The sequence below is a fragment of the Hyperoodon ampullatus genome, assembly GCF_949752795.1.
Source record: "Hyperoodon ampullatus genome assembly, chromosome: 4".
Taxonomy (NCBI): Eukaryota; Metazoa; Chordata; class Mammalia; order Artiodactyla; family Ziphiidae; genus Hyperoodon; species Hyperoodon ampullatus.
In genome coordinates, this window is record NC_136917.1 from 149,232,174 (window position 1) to 149,254,382 (window position 22,209).

The window sequence follows — 22,209 nt, forward strand, 5'->3', positions numbered from 1 at the left end:
ACAACAAAATTGATACATATGAATAAATGTTCATAGTAGCATTACTCTTTTTTTTTCTTTTTTTTTGATGTGGACCATTTTAAAGTATTTATTGAATTTGTTACAATATTGCTTCTGTTTTATTTTTATTTTATTTATTTATTTATTTTGAATTTTTGAATTTTATTTTTTTATACAGCAGGTCCTTATTAGTTATCTATTTTATACATATTAGTGTATATATGTCAATCCCGATCTCCCAATTCATCACACAACCACCAACCCCCGCCTCCCCGCCACTTTCCCCGCTTGGTGTCCATACGTTTGTTCTCTACATCTGTGTCTCTATTTCTGCCCTGCAAACCAGTTCATCTGTACCATTTTTCTAGATTCCACATATATGCATTAATATACGATATTTGTTTTTCTCTTTCTGACTTACTTCACTCTGTATGACAGTCTCTAGATCCATCCACATCTATACAAATGATCCAATTTCGTTCTTTTTTATGGCTGAGTAATATTCCATTGTATGTATGTACCATGTCTTCTTTATCCATTCTTCTGTCGCTGGGCATTTAGGTTGCTGCCATGATCATGCTATTATAAATAGTGCTGCAACGAACATTGGGGTGCATGTGTCTTTTTGAATAATGGTTTCCTCTGGGTATATGCCCAGTAGTGGGATTGCTGGGTCAAATGGAAGTTCTATTTTTAGTTTTTTAAGGAACCTTCATACTGTTCTCCATAGTGGCTGTATCAATTTACATTCCCACCAACAGTGCAAGAGGGTTCCCTTTTCTCCACACCCTCTCCATCATTTATTGTTTGTAGATTTTCTGATGATGGCCATTCTAACTGATGTGAGGTGATACATCATTGTGGTTTTGATTTGCATTTCTCTAATAATTAGTGATGTTGAGCAGCTTTTCAGGTGCTTCTTGGCCATCTATATGTCTTCTTTGGAGAAATGTCTATTTAGGTCTTCTGCCCATTTTTTGATTGGGTTGTTTGTTTTTTTAATATTGAGCTGCATGAGCTGCTTGTAAATTTTGGACATTAATCCTTTGTCAGTTGATTCATTTGCAAATATTTTCTCCCATTCTGAGGGTTGCCTTTTTATCTTGTTTGTAGTTTCCTTTGCTTTCCAAAACCTATTAAATTTCATTAGGTCCCATTTGTTTATTTTTATTTCCATTACTCTAGGAGGTGGATCAAAAAAGATCTTGCTGTGATTTATGTCGAAGAGTGTTCTTCCTATGTTTTCCTCTAAGAGTTTTATAGTGTCTGGTCTTACATTTAGGTCTCTAATCCATTTTGGGTTTATTTTTGTGTATGGTGTTAGGGAGTGTTCTAATTTCATTCTTTTAAATGTAGCTGTCCAGTTTTCCCAGCACCACTTATTGAAGAGACTGTCTTTTCTCCATTGTATATCCTTGCCTCCTTTGTCATAGATTGGTTGACCATAGGTGTGTGGGTTTTTCTCTGGCTTCTTATCCTGTTCCATTGATCTATATTTCTGTTTTTATGCCAGTATCATATTGTTTTGATTACTGTACCTTTGTAGTATAGTCAGAAGTCAGGGAGTCTGATCTCTCCAGCTCCATTTTTTTTCCCTCAAGACTACTTTGGCTATTCGGGGTCTTTTGTGTCTCCATAGATATTTTAAGATTTTTTGTTCTAGTTCTGTAAAAACTGCCACTGGTAATTTGTTAGGGATTGCATTGAATCTGTAGCTTGCTTTGGGTAGTATAGTCATTTTCATAATATTGATTCTTCCAATCCAGGAACATGGTATATCTCTCCATCTGTTTGTGTCATCTTTGATTTCTTTCATCAGTGTCTTATAGTTTTCTGAGTACAGGTCTTTTACCTCCTTAGGTAGGTATATTCATAGGTATATTATTCTTTTTGTTTCAATGGTGAATGAGATTGTTTCCTTAATTTCTCTTTCTGCTCTTTCGTTGTTAGTGTATAGGAATGCAAGAGATTTCTGTGCATTAATTTTGTATCCTGCAACTTTACCAAATTCATTGATTAGCTCTAGTAGTTTTCTGGTGGCATCTTTAGGGTTCTCTATGTATAGTATCATGTCATCTGCAAACAGTGACAGTTTTACTTCTTCTTTTCCAATTTGTATTCCTTTTATTTCTTTTTCTTCTCTGATTGCCATGGCTAGGACTTCCACAACTATGTTGAATAAGAGTGGCAAGAGTGGCCATCCTTGTCTTGTTTCTGATCTTAGAGGAAATGCTTTCAGTTTCTCACCATTGAGAATGATGTTTGCTGTGGGTTTGTCATATATGGCCTTTATTATGTTGAGGTAGGTTCCCTCTATTCCCACTTTCTGGAGAGTTATTATCATAAATGGGTGTTGAACTTCATCAATAGCTTTTTCTGCATCTATTGAGATGATCATATGGTTTTTATTCTTCAATTTGTTAATATGGTGTATCACATTGATTGATTTGCACATACTGAAGAATCCTTGCATCCCTGGGATAAATCCCACTTGATCATGGTGTATGATCCTTTTAATGTGTTGTTGGATTCTGTTTGCTAGTATTTTGTCAAGGATTTTTGCATCTGTATTCATCAGTAATATTGGTCTGTAATTTTCTTTTTTTGTAGTATCTTTGTCTGGTTTTAGTATCAGGGTGATGGTGACCTCATAGAATGAGTTTGGGAGTATTCCTTCCTCTTCAATTTTTTGGAAGAGTTTGAGAAGGATGGGCATTAGCTCTTCTCTAAATGTTTGATGGTGTTCACCTGTGAAGCCCTCTGGTCCTGGGCTTTTGTTTGTTGGAAGATTTTTAATCACAGTTTCAATTTCACTACTTGTGATTGGTCTGTTCATATTTTCTATTTCTTCCTGTTTCAGTCTTGGAAGGTTATACCTTTCTAAGAATTTGTCCATTTCTTCCAGGTTGTCCATTTTATTCGCATAGAGTTGGTTATAGTAGTGTCTTATAATGCTTTGTATTTCTCCTGAGTCCGTTGTAACTTTCTCATTTCTAATTTTATTGATTTGAGTCCTCTCCCTCTTTTTCTTGATGAATCTGGCTAAAGGCTTATCAATTTTGTTTATCTTCTCAAAGAACCAGCTTTTAGTTTGATTGATCTTTGCAATTGTTTTCTTTGTTTCTATTTCATTTATTTCTGCTCTGATCTTTATGATTTCTTTCCTTCTACTAACTTTGGGTTTTGTTTGTTCTTCTTTCTCTAGTTCCTTTAGGTGTAATGTTAGATTCTTTATTTGAGATTTTTCTTGTTTCTTGAGGTAGGCTTTTATTGCTATAAACTTCTCTCTTAGAACTGCTTTTGCTCCATCCCATAAGTTTTGGACTATCGTGTTTTCATTGTCATTTGTCTCTAGGTATTTTTTGATTTCCTCTTTGATTTCTTCAGTGATCTCTTGGTTATTTAGTAACATATTGCTTAGCCTCCATGTGTTTGTGTTTCTTACTTTTTTTCCCCTGTAACTGATTTCTAATCTCATAGCATTTTGGTCAGAAAAGATGCTTGACATGATTTCAATTTTCTTAAATTTACTGAGGCTTGATTTGTGACCCAAGATGTGATCTATCCTGGAGAATGTTCCATGCACACTTGAGAAGAAAGTGTAATCTGCTGTTTTTGGATGGAATGTCCTATAAATATCAGTTATATCTATCTGGTCTATTGTGTCATTTAAAGCTTGTGTTTCCTTATTAATTTTCTATCTGGATGATCTGTCCATTGGTGTAAGTAAGGTGTTAAAGTCCCTCACTATTATTGTGCTCCTGTCAATTTCCTCTTTTATAGCTGTTAGCAGTTGCCTTATGTGTTGAGGTGCTCCTATGTTGGGTGCATATATGTTTATAATTGTTATATCTTCTTCTTGGATTGATCCCTTGATCATTCACTTTTTTTTTTTTTTTTTTTGCGGTACGTGGGCCTCTCACTGTTGTCATGGCTCACGGGCCCAGCCGCTCCGCAGCATGTGAGATCTTCCCGGACTGGGGCACGAACCCGTGTCCCCTGAATTGGCAGGCGGATTCTCAACCACTGCGCCACCAGGGAAGCCCGATCCCTTGATCATTATGTAGTGTTCTTCTTTGTCTCTTGTAACATTCTTTCTTTTAAAGTCTATTTTATCTGATATGAGTATTGCTACTCCAGCTTTCTTTTGATTTCCATTTGCATGGAATATCTTTTTCCATCTCCTCACTTTCAGTCTGTATGTGTCCCTAGGTCTGAAGTGGGTCTCTTGTAGACAGCATATATATGGGTCTTGTTTTTGTACCCATTCAGCAAGCCTGTGTCTTTTGGTTGGAGTATTTAATCCATTCACGTTTAAGGTAATTATCGATATGTATGTTCCTATTACCATTTTCTTAATTGTTATGGGTTTGTTTTTGAAGGTCCTTTTCTTCTCTTGTGTTTCCCACTTAGAGAAGTTCCTTTAGCATTTGTTGTAGAGCTGGTTTGGTGGTGCTGAATTCTCTTAGCTTTTGCTTGTCTGTAAAGCTTTTTTTTTTTTTTTTTAGTTTAGCACCATTTATTAAGTGATCTCAGCTGTTGTTGTAGCTGCTGCGTGTCAGCCTGTTCTTAAAACATAAAATGCTCTTCCAATTCCTCTTGTCCAGGACAGAAGGGTCTTCCAGGTAGCACGCCAACAGAACAAGAGACTCCGATGATGCCAGCTTCAATGATGGTTCCATCCAGAGAGGGAGAGGGTCATGCACATTCAACCGTGGCCTCCAGAGGTTTTGAAAAAGGAGCCTTTGGGGGCCCAGGCTGCCTGGCATTTTGATGCTCTCGGTGTGGGTTTTGAACTCCATAATGATGTTGGGAGGTAGGTTAAGCACTCGCCGAAGCGTATCCTGGATGCGGGCTGTGGTGTCTTGGTTGCTGGCAGTCTTATTCCATATTGAAATAATGTCCTGCTGAAACCGGACAGAGACCACAGCCCCGCAGATCTCCTCCCCAACCACGAACTGTTCCCCCAACATGGCCAGGATCAGATTCTCCCAGCAACCGGATGCCAAGCCCTTCTGAAGCCAAATAATCCACTTGCCACCATTTTTATTTGCATCATCCTCCCACATGGGTTTAATTCCTTCTTTGAAGAGGTGGAAGTCACTGTGGCCTGTCAGGTCCCCGGGACGTACCATGTGGCTGTAAAACCTCCAGAACTGCTACACAGAGGCAAAGGTGCCAATCTGTTTGATATTCTGTTCATAGCTCTGTGAGCTGGTGGGATGGCCAGGGGTTCTCCTGGAGTGCTAGAAAGTGTAGTTATACTGCAGGGGGTGCTTTGCTGGCCCAGGGACAACAGCCTTCCTCTTGCTGCTGCTCTGACTCTTGTCTCATTCCGTGTTTTCCTTCTCACCATCTTTCTGTGTGCTGTTTTCTTCATTCTGGTCATGGTCCCCACTGTCGTCATCTTTCAATCTCATTGCATCTTCGCAACTCTACAACATGGGCTCTGTTACCGTATGCAGGTGTCGAACTTGTTGTTCATCCTCTCGCCGCCGCCGTCGCCACTCTTGTCTGTAAAGCTTTTGATTTCTCAGTCGAATTTGAATGAGATCCTTGATGGGTAGAGTAATGTTTTGGGTTTTTTTTTTTTTTGTGGTATGCGGGCCTCTCACTGTTGTGGCCTCTCCCGTTGTGGAGCACAGGATCGGGACGTGCAGGCTCAGTGGCCATGGCTCACGGGCTTAGCCGCTCCGCGGCATGTGGGATCTTCCCAGACTGGGGCACGAACCCGTGTCCCCTACATTGGCAGGTGGACTCTCAACCACTGTGCCACCAGGGAAGCCCGGTAGAGTAATCTTGGTTGTAGGTCCTTCCCTTTCATCACTTTAAATATATTTTGCCATTCCCTTCTGGCTTGTAGAGTTTCTGCTGAGAAATCATCTGTTAACCTTATGGGAGTTCCCTTGTATGTTATTTGTCGTTTTTCCCTTGTTGCTTTCAATAATTTTTCTTTGCCTTTAATTTTTGTCAATTTGATTGCTCTGTGTCTTAGTGTGTTTCTCCTTGGGTTTATCCTGCCTGGGACTCTCTGCGCTCCCTGGACTTAGGTGGCTATTTCCTATCCAATGTTAGGGAAGTTTTCAACTGTAATATATTCAAATATTTTCTCGAGTCCTTTCTCTCTCTCTTCTCCTTCTGGGACCCCTATAATGTGGATGTTGTTGCGTTTAATGTTGTCCCAGAGGTCTCTTAAGCTGTCTTCATTTCTTTTCATTCTTTTTTCTTTATTCTGTTCCACAACAGTGAATTCCACCATTCTGTCTTCCAGGTCACTTATGCATTCTTCTGTCTCAGTTACTCTGCTATTGTGTCCTTCTAGTGTATTTTTCATTTCAGTTATTGTATTTTTCATCTCTGTTTGTTTTTTATTTAATTCTTCTAGGTCTTTGTTAAACATTTCTTGCATCTTCTCAATCTTTGCCTCCATTCTTTTTCCGAGGTCCTGGATCATCTTCACTATCATTATTCTGAATTCTTTTTCTGGAAGGTTGCCTATCTCCACTTCATTTAGTTGTTCTTCTGGGGTTTTATCTTGTTCCTTCATCTGGTACAATTCCTCTGCCTTTTCATTTTGTCTATCTTTCTGTGAATGTGGTTTTCCTTCCACAGGCTGCAGGATTGTAGTTCTTCTTGCTTCTGCTGTCTGCCATCTTGTGGATGAGGCTATCTAAGAGACTTGTGCAAGCTTCATGATGGGAGGGACTGGTGGTGGGTAGAGTTGGGTGTTGCTCTGGTGAACAGAGCTCAGTAAAACTTTAATCTGCTTGTCTGCTGATGGGTGGGGCTGGGTTCCCTCCCTGTCGGTTGTTTGGCCTGAGGCAAACCAGCACTGGAGCCTACCAGGCTCTTTGGTGAGGCTAATGGCGGATTCTGGGAGGGCTCATGCCAAGGAGTACTTCCCAGAACTTCTGCTGCCAGTGTCCTTGTCCCCATGGTGAGCCACAGCCACCCCCCGCCTCTACAGGAGACCCTCCAACACTAGCAGGTAGGTCTGGTTCACTCTCCTATGGGGTCACTGCTCCTTCCCCTGGGTCCCCATGTGTACACTACTTTGTGTGTGCCCTCCAAGAGTGGAGTCTCTGTTTCCCCCAGTCCTGTCGAAGTCCTGCAGTCAAATCCCGCCAGCCTGCAAAGTCTTCTTCTCTAGGAACTCCTCCTCCCATTGCTGGACCCCCAGGTTGGGAAGACTGATAAGTGTTTTCCAGTTTGTGAGTCACCCACCCAGCAGTTATAGGGTTTGATTTTATTGTGATTGTGCCCCTCCTACTGTCTATTGTGCCTTCTCCTTTGTCTTTGGATGTGGGGTATCTTTTATGGTGAGCTCCCGTGTCCTCGTGTCAGTGATTGTACAGCAGTTCGTTGTGATTCCCGTGCCCTCGCAAGAGGAAGTGAGCACATGTCACCCTACTTTGCCATCTTGAACCAATCTAGTAGCATTATTCTTAATAGCCAAATAGTGGAAACAAACCAAATGTCCAGCAACTTATGAATGATAAACAAGATGTGGTATATCCAAACAATGGAATATTATTGTCATAAAAAGGAATGAAGCACTAATACATGCTACAACATAGATGAAACTTGAAAACATAAGACTAAATGAAAGAAGCCAGCTAAAAATGCCACATATTGTATAAGTCCATTTATATTAAATGTCCAGTATAGGCAGATCCACAAAGACAGAAAGTAGATTTGTGGTTTCCAGCGACTCAGAGGAGGAGCATAGGAAGTGACTGCTAATGGGCACAGGATTTATTACTGGGGTGATGAAAATATTCTGAAGTTAGACAGTCGTGAGAGTTGCACAATTTTGTGAATCTACAAAAAGCCACTGAATTGAATATTTTAAAAGAGTGAATCTTATGGTATGTGAATTATATCTCAAAAAATTAAATTGAAAAAAATTAGTATAATAGGGTGAGAGAAATCAGAAACTGACTGTCTATGCCAAGAAATCCTTTAATATCTATTCCGTCTGGTATTAACCAAAAGGATTGCTTTGAGCACTTGCCATGTGCCAAGTAATGCTCCAGGAACTTTACATGTATTCATTCATGTAATGCCCACAGCAATCATATAAACTAGGCATCATTAGTTCCTGAAGAAACTGAGGTCCAGAGAGGTTATATAAATTGCCCTGGATCTACACAACTAGTAAGTGGTGCAGGTAGGATTTGAACCCATAAAACCTGGTCCTAGGGCCTTCCCTAGTGGCACAGTGGTTAGGAATCCACCTGACAATGCAGGGTACATGGGTTCAAGCCCTGGTCTGGGAAGATCCCACATGCTGTGGAGCAACTAAGCCTGTGTGCCACAACTACTGAACCTGTGCTCTAGAGCCCGCAAGCCACAACTACTGAGCCCACGTGCCACAACTACTGAAGCCCACGCCTAGAGCCCGTGCTCCAAAAAAAGAGAAGCCACCACAGTGAGAAGCCCGTGCACCGCAACAAAGAGTAGCCCCTGCTCACCGCAACTAGGGAAAACCTGTGCTCAGCAATGAAGACCCAACGCAGCCAAAAATAAATAAATTTATTTATTTAAAAAAAAAAACAACCTGGTCCTAGAAGAAACCACTATATCATAAACTCTCTTACTGAGATAAATACATCATCTTCTGCACTAAATTTCCCTTTCACACCAGCAGCTGTCGCTGTGTTTATCAAGGATACATGTTATCTCTGTGGATTACCCTACTATCTGATCCTGGATCACGGTTCTCAGTTTGTTCCTTAATTCTTTTAAAGTCCTTCATGTATCCATCAGTCTATCCACCATCCACCATCCACTGGCCAAAACTCAAGAAAAAACTTCAACTGGATTCTAAAGAATATCTCTCAGCATATCTCCCAGACCACAGAGTAATTCCTCCAAGGGAGAGGAGGAGAGCAGAAGGGAAGGGAGGGGAGAGAGGGAGGGAAGAAGGGGTGGGGAGGGAGGAATTGAGACGGGCCTGCTTCCTGGTCTTTCACCTTCACACCCCACCGGCTGGAATGGGTCCTTCTGATAAGGATTTCCTAAAGAGAGTCAGAGATTTTCCTTTGAACTGTGAGCACTGTCCTACCCCATTTGGCCCTTAGGAACTAATCGGACAGCTGGGTCAGCTCCCTAGCCTGGCCCTGTTGTCCTCCACATGCTATCCCCTCCCCCGCTGCCACCTGCCTGTGCTGATAAGTTTCCAGAATGCCTGGAGTCTGAGCCTCATTCCCCTACCTTTATTTATTAGTCCCAAGTGCAATGACTGTACTTCTCTCTCCTGGGAGAGGATCACAGGTTCCACAGGAGCTTCCTGGCCTCCTTGCTCTGTTCCCTGGGCTCCAGGACCAAGGAGGAAGCAGCAGCTGCTTGTCCCTCACCTCCCCTTGCATGCTTCCCTATCTAGGTACCTCCCATTTTATGCCCTGTGGGCTTGGTCTCTCCCTCCCTCTACAAAAAATATTCCCATCCTTTGGCTCATTTTTGATTGTAATAAGAATGGGTGGTGGTTGGAATAATAGCCAACACTCACAAAGTGCTTATAGTGGGCAGGCACTAACCTAGGAGCTTCATATCTAGGACGATGTTAAGCCCTACCAACAACCCCCTGCTGTAGGTAGTACTTTCATCATCTCTATTTACAGAGGAGAAAAAGGAGGCACGAAGAGGTTGTGACAGAGGTGAGTTACAGCACTGAGTGACGGAGCTGAGGTCTGAAGCCAGCTGAGTCCAGCATCAGAGTCTTTTTCACTATGCCATACTCCTCATAATACAGAGTAGCTTATATATTCTTCTTTCTGGCTGACATGTTTGTGTTGTAAGAAGGCCTTTCAGGATACCAGTCCTTGACTCAAAGGTGTGAGGAAAGGCAAACAGATATATTTCAGGTGAGTTTAGGTGCAGGTCTTCTCAGGCTAGCTCCACCTATTCTGGGTCTGCCAATTGACATTTCCTCATTTGGCCTCAGATGCTGATTAAGGTTTCTCATGATGATGCTGAGGCAGGCACTACAGGTTCCTGAACTGCCTTCTGAATCATCCAAGAAAGATTAAGCTGTGCGCAGCCTGGTTCATTCATTAAATAAGTTCTATCACCAGGCACCCAATATTAGCGCCCTGCCTTCAACAAGCTGCAGCTTGATGGGGGAAGTACATATTAATCAAATAATCACACGGTAAGTGTAAGATTGCAACTGTGACAAAGGCAACTAAGTGTGAAGCATAATAAGGGTCTGATCCATTCAGGGGGTCAGGGAATTGACTGAGGCTGAGGAGTTGACTGAGGCTGAGGAGTTGACTGAGTGGAGATCATTTTTTAAAAATAGATTTATTTATTTATGGCTGTGTTGGGTCTTCGTTGCTGCTCATGGGCTTTCTCTAGTTGCGGAGAGCAGGAGCTACTCTTCATTGCAGTGCATGGGCTTCTCATTGCAGTGGCTTCTCTTGTTGCAGAGCACGGGGTCTAGGCACACAGGCTTTAGTAGTTGTGGCGCATGGGCTCACGTGCTCCACGGCATGTGGGATCTTCCGGGACCAGGGCTCGAACCCGTGTCCTCTGCATTGGCAAGGGGATTCTTAACCACCGCGCCACCAGGGAAGTCCTGAGTGGAGATCTTGAAGCACAAGTGTCAACTAGGTGAAGAGAGGAGGGAAGAACATTCTAGGCAGGGAGAACGTGCAAAGCCCTGGGGTGGGACAGGGCATGGTAAATAGGAGGCCAAGGAAGCTGGAACGGAGAGAATAAAGAGGAAGATGCTGAAAAGGTGGGGAGGACACACTACACAGGGCTTGTGGACCACATGGAAGTTTTGCTTTATGCTAAGAGGGAGGCGAAGCACAGAAGCGTTTGATCAGATTTTGCTTTTGAACTCATCACTCTGGCTGAAGTGTAAATGACCGTTGTTTTACAGAAATGCTACCTCATTTAATCCCCACCACAATCCTGTGAGCGTTATTGTTATTCCTGTCATACAGGTTCAGAAAGGTGAAATAATGTACCCAGGTCATTCCACTACTAAATGCCCAGGAAAAGGACCCAAGTTTTCTTGATTCCAAGCCCTGTCCAAAACTCCTTCCTTAAATAATCCCAAATCAGGGGCAGGTTGAGGCCATTCCTGCTGCCACACCTACCCTAACCTTTAGGAACAGTTACCAAAGAGAAGAGGCATGCCTCCCTCTTTCTAGTTACCTGACTGCTCATTGGGGTGTGCCTGCAGCCCACCCTCTTCCATCCTCTAAATGCCTGCCCAGCAACCAAGCACAAAATTGGCCAAAAAAGAATCTTCTTGGGCAGGTGATTAACACCTGACTTTTCTCCTCCAGTTTTAGTCAAATAGCCTAGTAACTAATAGTGCAAATTTATCAAAGCAGTTACAGTCAGCGCCTTGAAGGCTTGATTGCTCCATGAAGTTCAAGGCAAATTACGTTTAAAATGCAGTTCTAATATCTTATGTGTAGGAGATTTTTTTTTTCCTAGCAATACACTTGGAGCACAAATAACTTTTGCCTGGAGAAACATCAGTATTCTGAAAAACAATGACATTGATTTTTCTCAAATATTCTACATTTTCTCTCTTTTGAAATGAATAAGAGGATAATTCAGACAGGATTTTAGAAACTGTACCTTTGTAGGAGGTATGGGGGAGCAGGGTTGGCACAAATAAGAACTGAGGTACTGTCTCTGCTCTGGCATGAGAAGGTGGGATAAGGCCCTAAACTTAGTGAGTCAGTTCTGATTCACCCTTTGTGTTTCTTTTTAATGCTCATATCCAGCTCGGATCCAATACAGAGAGGCGAGTAGCGGAGGGTCTGGGGGATGGCTGTGGACAAGGTGAGGAAGAGGTGAAATGGATCACTTAGGCACTGATGGAAGGCAGGAAAGAAGTAAGGTGGGAGGAATAGAAGAGGGACTGCAGGAGGAAAGAGAATGGTTGAAAATGCACAGGGAAAGTAAAGAGAAAACAGTGAGAAAGCAGAGGGAACAAAGACACGGCTGCACGGTGGGGAGAGTATCCTTCCGTCCTTACCATGAAAGATTCAGCACTCTCACCAAGGACTTCTGTGATCTGGACTCCCCGTCACTCGACTCCAGCCAGCCTAACTTCCTCGCTGCTCTTGAGCACGCCTGCCTTAGGACCCTCCATTTTCCGTCTTTTCCCCCCCGACTGTCAACGAGGTTTGCCCCCTCACCTCCTTCACGACTCTCCCCGTTGGCTGCACTAACCACGCCCTACATAACGTAGCACCTCTCTCGCTCTCTAACTTCTTTACCACGCTTTCTTCTTCCGGCTGCCATCACCAGCCGACACCGTACTTATTTGGCTATTGTCTGAACCTCCTGCCGCCTACCCTCCCCTTTCCCGGAAGGTAAACTCCGTGTGAACAGGGACTTTGGTTTGCTCACTGCTCTATCTCCAGCACCCAGAAGAGGGCCTGACGCTTTGTGAGGGCTCCATACACGCTGTAGGAATCAAGGGGTGGGTGCGAGTGGGAGAAGGGACCACAAGAGAAGCGCTCGGAAGGGGTATCCAACGCAATAGCACACCTGCCGTTCTTTTTCTCTTTCTCTTCTCCCCGTCTTTCCTTCTCCACTTTAAAGGCTAAGGACAAGAAGCGGGAATGCGAGAAATAAGGAAAAATCCAAATTAGTCCAGCTCAAGTCCTGGTGAAAAGTGCACGATGGAGAATGGCGAAAGGGAGAGAACAAATGCACACGCAAAAGTGAAAGAAGTGAAAAGTAAGAAGAAAAGGCTGGCAGACGTCACTCTCTCGGGTCACTCTCGCCGACACCCTCTCCCGGCCGGCGCGGCTCGGATCGCCTTCGCCACCACCATGGTGGAGACCAAGCTCGCCTTCCCCGCAGGACGCCCCAGGCCCGCCTCGGCCGAGGCCCGGCACGCGCCCGTCGGAGCCGCGAAGGCGGCGGGACTACAGCTCCCAGGGTGCCGAGCGCGGAGGCGCCTGCGCAGTGCAGCGGGAGGCGGCGGTCTGTTCTCCGCTGAGGAGGAGCGGGGCAGAGGAGGGAGGCAGCGGGTGAGAGTTCAGAGTTCAGCAGCAGCAGCCCGAGCCCATGATTCCCATATGCCCTGTAGTTTCTTTCACCTATGGTGAGTATAATGTGCCCCGTCGGGGTCCCCGCGTGGCCCCTTCCCCGGCCCGGGACGGCGGGGAGGCGCGGGGGCTTGGGGCAGGCTCTGGGGAGGAGGCGGCGGCCGCCACCGGGGCGTGCGAGTGAGTGAGGGAGTGCGAGGCGGGAGGGGGAGGCGGCGCGGCCGCGGCGCGGCCCGGCCCGGCGAGGGCGGCTTCTCACGGAGCCTCTCTCTCTCTCCCCCGCCTTCCCTCCCTCGGCGTCTCTGCTCCTCCGCGCCTCTCCTCCCGCCATGGGACCCGACTCTCCGTGCCCGCCGCAGTGCCCAGCCGGCTGGGGGAAGATGCCAAAATGGCGACCGGCAACTACTTTGGATTCACCCACAGCGGGGCGGCGGCGGCGGCGGCTGCGGCCCAGTATAGGTAACGGCTCCCCGCCCTCTCCCTCCTCTCCCCCTGCTCGCCCCTCCGCCCGGATCCCGCCGACACGACGCCCACACGCCCGCCGCCCCCCCGTGCCCCACCCCCCCCCACTCCGAGCGCCGGCCGGCGGCAGGCCGAGCCCCGCGGCCTCGCCCGACCCTGGGCGGGCAGCGGCCCCGGTGGGGGCGGGAGCGGGAGACGGTGAGGCGGAGGGCCTCCCGGGCCTTAGGCGGCCCCGCAGCTAAAATGGCCTCCCGCGGCCTCGGAGCCGAGCCGCCACCCCCGCCGGGCTGGGAGGGAGGGAGCCGAGGCCGCGGCCCCTGCGGTGCCTCCGGTCCCGCCCCCGCCGGGCCGGTGCCCACCTCCGATCCCCCTCCCACTTGAGGAAGGAGACGGTGGCCGAGGGCGCCGTTCGGGGAGTGCGGAGTCGCGCCGCCGCCCGGTGCTCCGGCTCCCCGAGCCCGGATAACGTGTTGTTTTCTCGGGTGCCTTCTCCTGCGTCCCGTGGTCTCCCCTGGCCCTCCACCCGATCCCCGCAAACAGACTGTGGGTGTCATTGCATTCGTTTGGTTCCTTTAGTTCTCCCTTCAGGGAGAGAAGTAAACACACCAACCACCTGTGAATTGTGTGGCGGGTAGACTGGGAGAGATGTGCGAAGTTTCTAGTGCTGATAAATGAGCCCACAGCTTTGCTCTAGCTGTTGCGTTTAGGCTCCAGGTGGGCCAGTAATTTCCCTTGGCGGGTCTTTCCCCTCCAGGGAAATGAAAAGTGCAAGTGAGGTGCCGAGTTAGTGAAATGCACCCTATGAAATCTCTTACTTAAGGGAAGCTCTAATTTCTGAAGTTTCTGTAGTTCGTTATATATCTTATCAAAAGAAAGAAAAACACTGGATTCTGTTGTTGTTACTTTTGAGTCAGTCTGAGACGGTCTCTTTAGACCCAGGCCGTAAGCGTTCAGGGCTCCTAAGTGATCAGCTTTTTATAGAGAGAGATTATATTAGATACCTGTGTACTAGGTAACTTAGCTATTGGTTAATAAACCCAGGTAGTTTTCTCACCTCATTCACTTCAGGCTGCGGGTTGTCTAATGGAAAGGACATCACTGGGAACCAGAAGACCTGGGTTCCAGTCTTTTTTGCTCCGGATTTTAATGACGTTGGGGACATCTCTTATTTGGTCTTTCATTTTCCTCATCTGTAAAATTGGGCTATCTTTTTCGGTTAAAACTTGTAATTCTGAGGAACAGAGTTGTCATATTTCATGGAATTATAAGATACCATTTATTGTAAAGGAAGGGTATCATTATCTAATGTATCACTGAAAAAATCACTACCAGTTAAAATATGAGTCAGTGCTTAAGACCCCATTGATTTTTAAGACATGTTAAAATGTGTAAATGTGTTTTATTGATGAAATTAATATTCTACTAATTGTCAAATGCGTTGAACGCATGTGGCATTTTTTTACAAGTCTCTTTTGCCTTGAAGCTTATTTCCAGAAAAAGAACTGAGATGACAAATTATTGGGGCATGATCTTGGGGCTTTTCAAACTTTTAAACAATTCTTTACTTACAAATTGTGATAATTAAACAACTAACAAAGTCCCAGCCACTTTAATAAAGAGCAAATAATTTTCGTGGAGAGAGAGAAAAATCAAGCCATTTTCTTTTTCTGGGAAACAAGATATAGCTAACCAGCACTGTGCCGTAAATCTACTGCTACCAAGTACTGTGTGTCCTACACAAGGCTGTATTTAACCATTTAAGTTTTAATTGTTTTACACAGTATTTTTCTGTTACTGTGGGCAGAGTGATAGATTTGTTGGATTATTAACTGTTTACTGAAAATGTAGTGGGTTTGTTCTTTGTGGCAGTTTTGAAATATTTTTTCGAATGCAAACCTATAGATAGAAATGAGGGGAGGAAATGCCAATTTAAAGATAATCATTTTTTGATCAAATATTTGCATGTATGTATTTTATCCCAGTATAGGAAACTATTACAGAATTTCTGTACCTAGTTTTTCTTTGGCTTTGAATCTTATAAAGTTTCGGTAAACTGTAACAGCAATCCAGAGTATTAAATTGCTTGTTAATATGTGTGTCTAATGAGAAAAGACTAGTCTTTTGACGTTACTTATTTATGCATGTATTGGCAAAACTGATTGTTAAGATGCTCTGTCCTTGTATATAACATACCATATAGAATTGTTTGTCTTTAATGGAAAGAAATCAGGTCCAGTAATGCTAATACCTTGGTTCAAGGAAGATGAACAAATAGCATTAATAATAAAAGCATATGCAAAAAATACAGTGATGGTGCTCATCTTTCTTCCTGTCTAGAAATCATTAAAATGTAACTTTGAGACATGGAAGACCAAGGCTTACTTTGCAAAAAAAGAATTTTTTTTGAAGGATGTAAACTCAAGGAGATCTTAAACATTTACCTGTAGATTATGTGAATAGTTGCGTCACCTGTCGTTGAGTACAGATAACTTGAGAGTAACTATTCTAAGTCTAGATTTAATTCCGGTTCTTAGTTTTCTTGGTTACCACTATGTGAGGTATTTGATTAAATTTATTTTAAATTTAGACTTTCTTTTTGCTTGTTAATATTTGAGATTTATAATGGCATACTAAGTACCAAAGTTCTTTAAGAGATGTTGTAAAGATCTCTTATAAGTTCTACTACTGATAACCTTTAGATAAACCAGGTTTTTCTTTTGTATAATACATATTAAATATTTTTGTGGTAAGCATTTATTCAGTCTTTGTGCTACAGGTTCCATCAGCTACTGATTGCTTTTCTTCCTGCTTCTGTATTTTTTTAAGACTAGTAAATAAACCTATTGGCGCCATTTGCCACTGTTGCAAATGTAATCTTTTCATTTTCTTACCTTTCATGTGCTTTTTTCCCCTTGGCAGTGACAAAATCAGAAAGGTTTTAGGTATTAATTATTGTGTTTATAAGTATATATTTCTGGTAGAATGTTAATTTGGGGTGTGTAGGACAAGGCAGATCTCAAGCATGATGAAAAAATAGGAATGGCTTCATGGCAGAAAGGGAACTTGGTTAGAGAGGTACCTACTTCAGTAGAGTACCTTTTTTGTTTGAGAAGATATACTTAAAAACTTTTAGACAGACATTTTATAATAAATCTTGAAAAAAATGATTTCAACAGTTGTAAGAACTTAGGGTAGCAAAGAACGTGAGAAAGATAACTCTCAGTGGAAAAAACTTTCTAATTAACAGTATCATAGGATCAAATCAGTTTTTTTTCCTTCTTCATTGGCAGTTTTACAGAAGTTCTCATAGGGGTTCTTCAGTTTTTGAAGGGGATTTGTGGCATAAACAAATATGCTATGTATATGTAATATAAACGAAAGTAATCCCATTATATCCCACTATGAATAGGACATAACTTTTTCTTTGAGAGTTTTAAACAGCTAGTTTCTCGTATTCTTTAGAAAAGCCTTGGTCGTATCGTTCTTGTCACCTTTGTATCTACTCAAGACGCTTGTCTGTTAACCTGCATAACCTAAATGTTTAGCTTGTGCTTAAACTAATTTTCTTTGTTCTATCTATAGCTCTTAGTGTATCATTGGTATCTGAATGTTATTCTTCCTTCAATAAAGTTAGCTATTTAAAATAATCATTCAGCAACATTTTTTTTACCCTTTTAATATCTAGAATTAATTGAGTTCAGAAACTTTATAGAGTAATGATTGTATAACGGTACAAAATAATTGCCCCCATGTTCTTAGGATCTCAGCAAATGTTGTTAAATAATAAATGTTTAAGTGGATTTCGACTGTTGTCTGGACATTAGCTTAAATTAAGCATCTGTTAGTCAAAAGAAGGCATCTCATCTAGTGATTCTTGAGATGTCTTTAGGACATCTGTTCCTGAAGGATAAGCATCTTTTCACATCACTAAGATAACTTGAGTAGGTTGATTGCCCAGTGAGTTTTCCTTTTTTTCCTTCTCTTTTTTGCTTTTTATTTGAACGTAGAGTTAAGAATATTGTATCTTGAAGGAAAGAATAAAAGTAACACTAGTAAGGTAGAAAGAAGTAATCACTAACTGAGATGGTGAGAAAACCAGGTGAACAGGTTTTTGAAACCGATCTTAGTGATGGAAATTTACTGGCTCTACCAAAAAAAAATTTACTGCAACTGCTAATTATATCAGCTCCTCCATTGTTGAATCAGAGATCTTAGGATTCATATTGCATGAATGAATTTGAAATAATGAAAATTTTCTTTCCGAAAGGAATAGTGCTTTTACAATGATGATATATCCTGTATGTGTTATTAATAGCCTTAAGAGTAGGATGAGGGAGAATAGCCCTGTATAGAATGCTTAAGGTGTATGCCTGACTGTGTTTTTATAACCTGCCTCACAGTATACTATAATGAAAAGGGCCTGAGCTAGTCAGACTTTGGATTTGAATCTCAACTCTATCTGTTCAGATACTTATGCAAGTCACCTAATCTTTCTACAACTCAGTTTCCTCAACTAACTTGCTTTGAGGTGAAGTTATTAAATATAAACCTTCCTAGCCTAGTGCTTGATTTTCAATAGGCATTTTACCAATGCTAGTTTTCTATAGAGATTTGTGTAATAATACTAAAAGGGTTTTAAAAGCTCTCCTTAGTTGATGGCTATCATACACTTAATATTTAGAGCTTCATAATCTCAAATGTTTTAAAAGTAGGTACTTGAGTATCAATTGGAGGCTTCAGTTTCAATGTCAGTTTAATAGGGACCTCCAAGTTTTTAATTATTTGCAAGCAACATGATTATAATCAACAGACTAATATGAGAAATAATGAGTTCAAATTTTCTGGATCTGAGATCACTCCTGTTTCAGCAATGTTGAATTAGATTATCAAATTTCAAATAAGTCCTTTTTATATAGCCACAAAATCTATTAAGTAGAAGTAAAACTAATGAGATATATGAAACACTTTAAGAAAAAAATACAATAGACTATAAAGGACATAAAAGAAGACAAATAATTGAAGATGGGCTGTGTTCATGCAGTGAAAAAAATCAATACTATCAAGTTATCGATTTTCTCCTAAGTAGTCTATATGTTTAATGTAATTGCAATAAAAATCACAACAGGCTTTTTGGGGTAACTTGATAAAGGAGTTCTCATGTTGATAGTGAACAGAGTATTTGTCCAAAAGTAGTCATGACAGTCTTGTAAGATATCATAAGGAAGGTCTTGTATTAGCAGGGATCAAAAGATGTTATTAAACAGGAAAATGTGGTATTGGTAGAGGGATAGACAAATAGATCATTGGCTTAAAATAGCCCAGAAATAGGTGTATGCTTATGGGCAGTTGGATTAGAATATATAGCTGTTTAAGTAGAGGTATGTGTCAAAAAAAGCAAATCAACCAAATTATTATTCAGAAGTACACCATCAGGATAATCAGAAGACAGTCCTTGGGCTTATAAATGTAGTAATTGACAAAGTATATTAGGATTACTAGAATGAGATTAAAGGTGAGGAGTGCGCCAACAACATTGTCCTTGGCATCACTGTATCAGAATTAGGGTCGTTGTTCTGAGTATAACATTTCTTAGTGTTTTGTGAAAGCTGTGTGCAGTGCAGCTCTTAATTCATCCTTACAGAGGGCGAATTAATGAAGCAAAGAACACTGGGCTTTTTTGTTGTTTTAGTATTAGTCTCCTCATGTAATATATACATTAAAATACGTTCATAGGGAGTAACTTACAGTATGCATAGTCCCTGCTTTCAAGGAGTTTACACTCTTGGGGGATGAGGGTAGGGGCAGGTATACCTACAAGTAACTGCCATGATAGCGATCATAACTGAGTTTTAATGAAATACTAAAATGGGGAACTGGAGGATTCTGACTATGGAGTTTGAGGTAGGCTTTATGGTCTTTAATTCTGAAAATGGAGGGAAGGTCATTGTAGACAAAGTGTGTTGAGCCGAGATAGGAATGAATTAAATCCAGCCCCCACTCCTCCCCGCCAGCTGCGCTGCGTGGCATGCGGGATCTTAGTTCCAAGACCGGGGATTGAACCTGAGCCCTCGGCTGTGAAAGCGCAGAGTCCTAACCACTGGACTGCCAGGGAATTACCTGAATTAAATTCTTGATATGGTTGATAGTTGGTGGGTTCTGAAGTCAGGCTAGCTGAGCTGAATCCAGGATCCCTCTACTATTTGTCATGTGACATTGGGCAAACAGTCCTTTGGTACTTGAGTTTCTTCATCTATAAATTAGAGATAATACTAATAATTACCTCATAGGATTGAAATTTTAAAAAAATTCTCCATCAAAGTATGGTATATATAAAAAGAACTGCACATATAATAAGAATATAGCTTGATGAAATGTCATAAGCTGGACACACCTGTATAACCAGCACCCAGATCAAAAAAAAACACTATCAGCATCCCTGGAGGCCTCTACAGTCTCCATTGTGATTTGAGAATTCAATGAGATAAAATTTGTAAAGTGCTCAGAATAGCCCCTGCATACATATATCTCCATCAATGTTAATATTATATTCAGTAGACATTTGGAAATGGAGCTCAGAAGAGGGATAAGGGTTGTAGTGTAAATCCGAGTATCATCCATATGGTGGTGATCCACCATTATAGGTGTGAGCATGGATGAAACCAGAGAAAGTACAGTGCCTGTCATAAATCAAACATTTAGTAAACATTTTTTGAATGAGTGGGAAAAAAAATAGAACAGAGAGCCATGGTTACAAACTTGGGGGACATCTGTGTTTAAAGTAGGGCCAAAGAAAGAAGCAAATACTGGGACAGGGTCGGGGTGGGGAGAGAGCTGGGAGAATGTAATGTTCATAAAAACCAAAAGAAGATGGAGTAATCAGCAATGTTAGGGTTTTAGAGAGGCTGGATAAAGGATTGATAGTTAGCAAGATCTTTGGTATAATTTTCATGGGCAGCCAGTATAGAAAAACTAGAATTTGATCGTTTGGAGCTACAGAAAGACAAGCATAAAATTTTGCATAAGATAGGTCTTGTAGTCAAATTTAGTATTCAAATAAATTTTTTTGTTGCTGTTGTTGACGTGTAGTTGATTTACAGTGTTGTGTGAATTTCTGCTGTATAGCAAAGTGGCTCAGTTATACACACATACACATTCTTTTCCACAGTCTTTTCCATTATGGTTTATCCCAGGATATTGAATGTAGTTCCCTGTGCTATACAGTTGTTTATCCACAAATAAATTCTTGAGGGTCCTAGAGGTTAAATGGGCTTAAAGTATTCGGAAGCACTGTTTTTGAAGATCAATTAAATGAAAATAAAATTTTTAATTCATTTTTTATTTCTGGGAAAAGATATTGTGCCTGAACCGCCCCCTCCCATCCTTGGAAAAATTGTCTTCCACGAAACCAGTCCCTGGTGCCAAAAATGTTGAGGACCTCTGACCTAGAAGGATAGTACAATAGTGAAATAATCGGAGGATGTTGCATTGTCTTAAGTATTGCATCGTCTTTCAAGAAGGTATGAAAGAAAGGAGAGACGCTGTCTTTAATAGTTGGCTTTTAGTTTTTTCAACACAGTTGAGGAGTCAGAATTACTCATTCTCTGTTCATACTGGCAAAGAGAAGAAAGTTAACACAAGACGATATTTGACAACTCTTAGCTAAATAAGATGAATACAAAAATAGCACCACTCTAGACAAATGATAATGGTGAAGTTGATTGTATAAGCAAAATCTCAGCCTAAGAGTCTATAGATACAATGTCCTAGATGATTGTTTTCAAACTGAAGAATCAGTGAGTGAACAATATATTTATAAGGATAAAAAAGGAAAGTAAGGTATTCTCATCTAGTTAACAGGAAGGACTTCATTATGTAATATTCTGTGACAAGTTCCAGAACATCCCATTTTGCTAAAAGTATATGTGGCAGAAATCTTTCATGTTTTGTGATGTTTGTGAACCAAAATTTACTCGATATGGTTCATTAGTGGACAGATGCTTAAGGCAGATATGTATACAAAGGTAGTTGGAAGGAAATAGATGGTGTAGAAATTAAAAGATTCTTTAGATCATTCCAAAGCAAAAAACTGATAATGTTTTACAGTTATGGAGCAAAGTAGCTGACCATCTCTCTTCAACAAAATATGAGCCATAAAACATTTCAAAACTTTTTTAAGCATTGCATTTTGACAATTCAAATGCAGGAAGATGAACCAAAAGTAATGGTAAGTTAGAACTCATTAGAGAAATATTTGAAATGTGGAATTAGCATTTATGAGATGGACATATTCCATGTTCATGCCTGAAAGTTGATGAGCAGTCACGTTCAGAGAACGTGGTGCATTTTGTGTATATGTGGAATAAAAATTTGGGTTTACTGTACTTTGTATTTAAAATTTTCTAATAGTGTTTTCATTATCCCTTATTCTTATGTAAATTGTCAAATGACCTCAAAAATACAGAAAATGTAAGAGGTCCAATGGACCCAAATGATATTTCTCCTGGTATGTTGGGAGTTAAAAGATGTCAAGAAAACTGTCAACGGTTTTCATATGATATTTAACCACCCTCCCTCCCTTGTAGTCTACCCATCTAAAGAGTTGGTAGAAATTTTAGGATTATTTTATTCTAGTTTTTAAGAAGAAAATAGAGCCTGAATCTAAATTTCTTCTAAAATTCTACAATGATGCAGTTATTGTTTTAATGGCACTGTGAAGGTT

At 41.6% G+C, this 22,209-nt stretch overlaps 1 protein-coding gene and 1 pseudogene across 3 annotated transcripts in view; one reads left to right on the plus strand and one right to left on the minus strand.

The window, feature by feature from the left end:
- Positions 1-4,532: 4,532 nt before the first annotated feature.
- LOC307051322 (eukaryotic translation initiation factor 4E type 2-like) lies at positions 4,533-5,420 on the minus strand (annotated as a pseudogene). Its single transcript has 2 exons — positions 5,295-5,420; positions 4,533-5,159 (listed from the first exon to the last, which is right to left on the minus strand). The product of its transcript is annotated as a eukaryotic translation initiation factor 4E type 2-like (transcript).
- Positions 5,421-13,047: 7,627 nt separating this feature from the next.
- The window catches only part of ZFR (zinc finger RNA binding protein), a gene marked incomplete at its 5' end in the record, with an annotated part of 76,904 nt that continues 67,742 nt past the window's right edge, over positions 13,048-22,209 (plus strand). For both annotated transcript variants that reach the window (XM_079703763.1, XM_079703764.1), the window contains 2 exons: positions 13,048-13,084; positions 13,388-13,487. In XM_079703763.1, coding sequence (XP_079559889.1) covers positions 13,048-13,084; positions 13,388-13,487 — 137 coding nt within the window. The remainder of the gene's footprint in view (positions 13,085-13,387; positions 13,488-22,209) is intronic.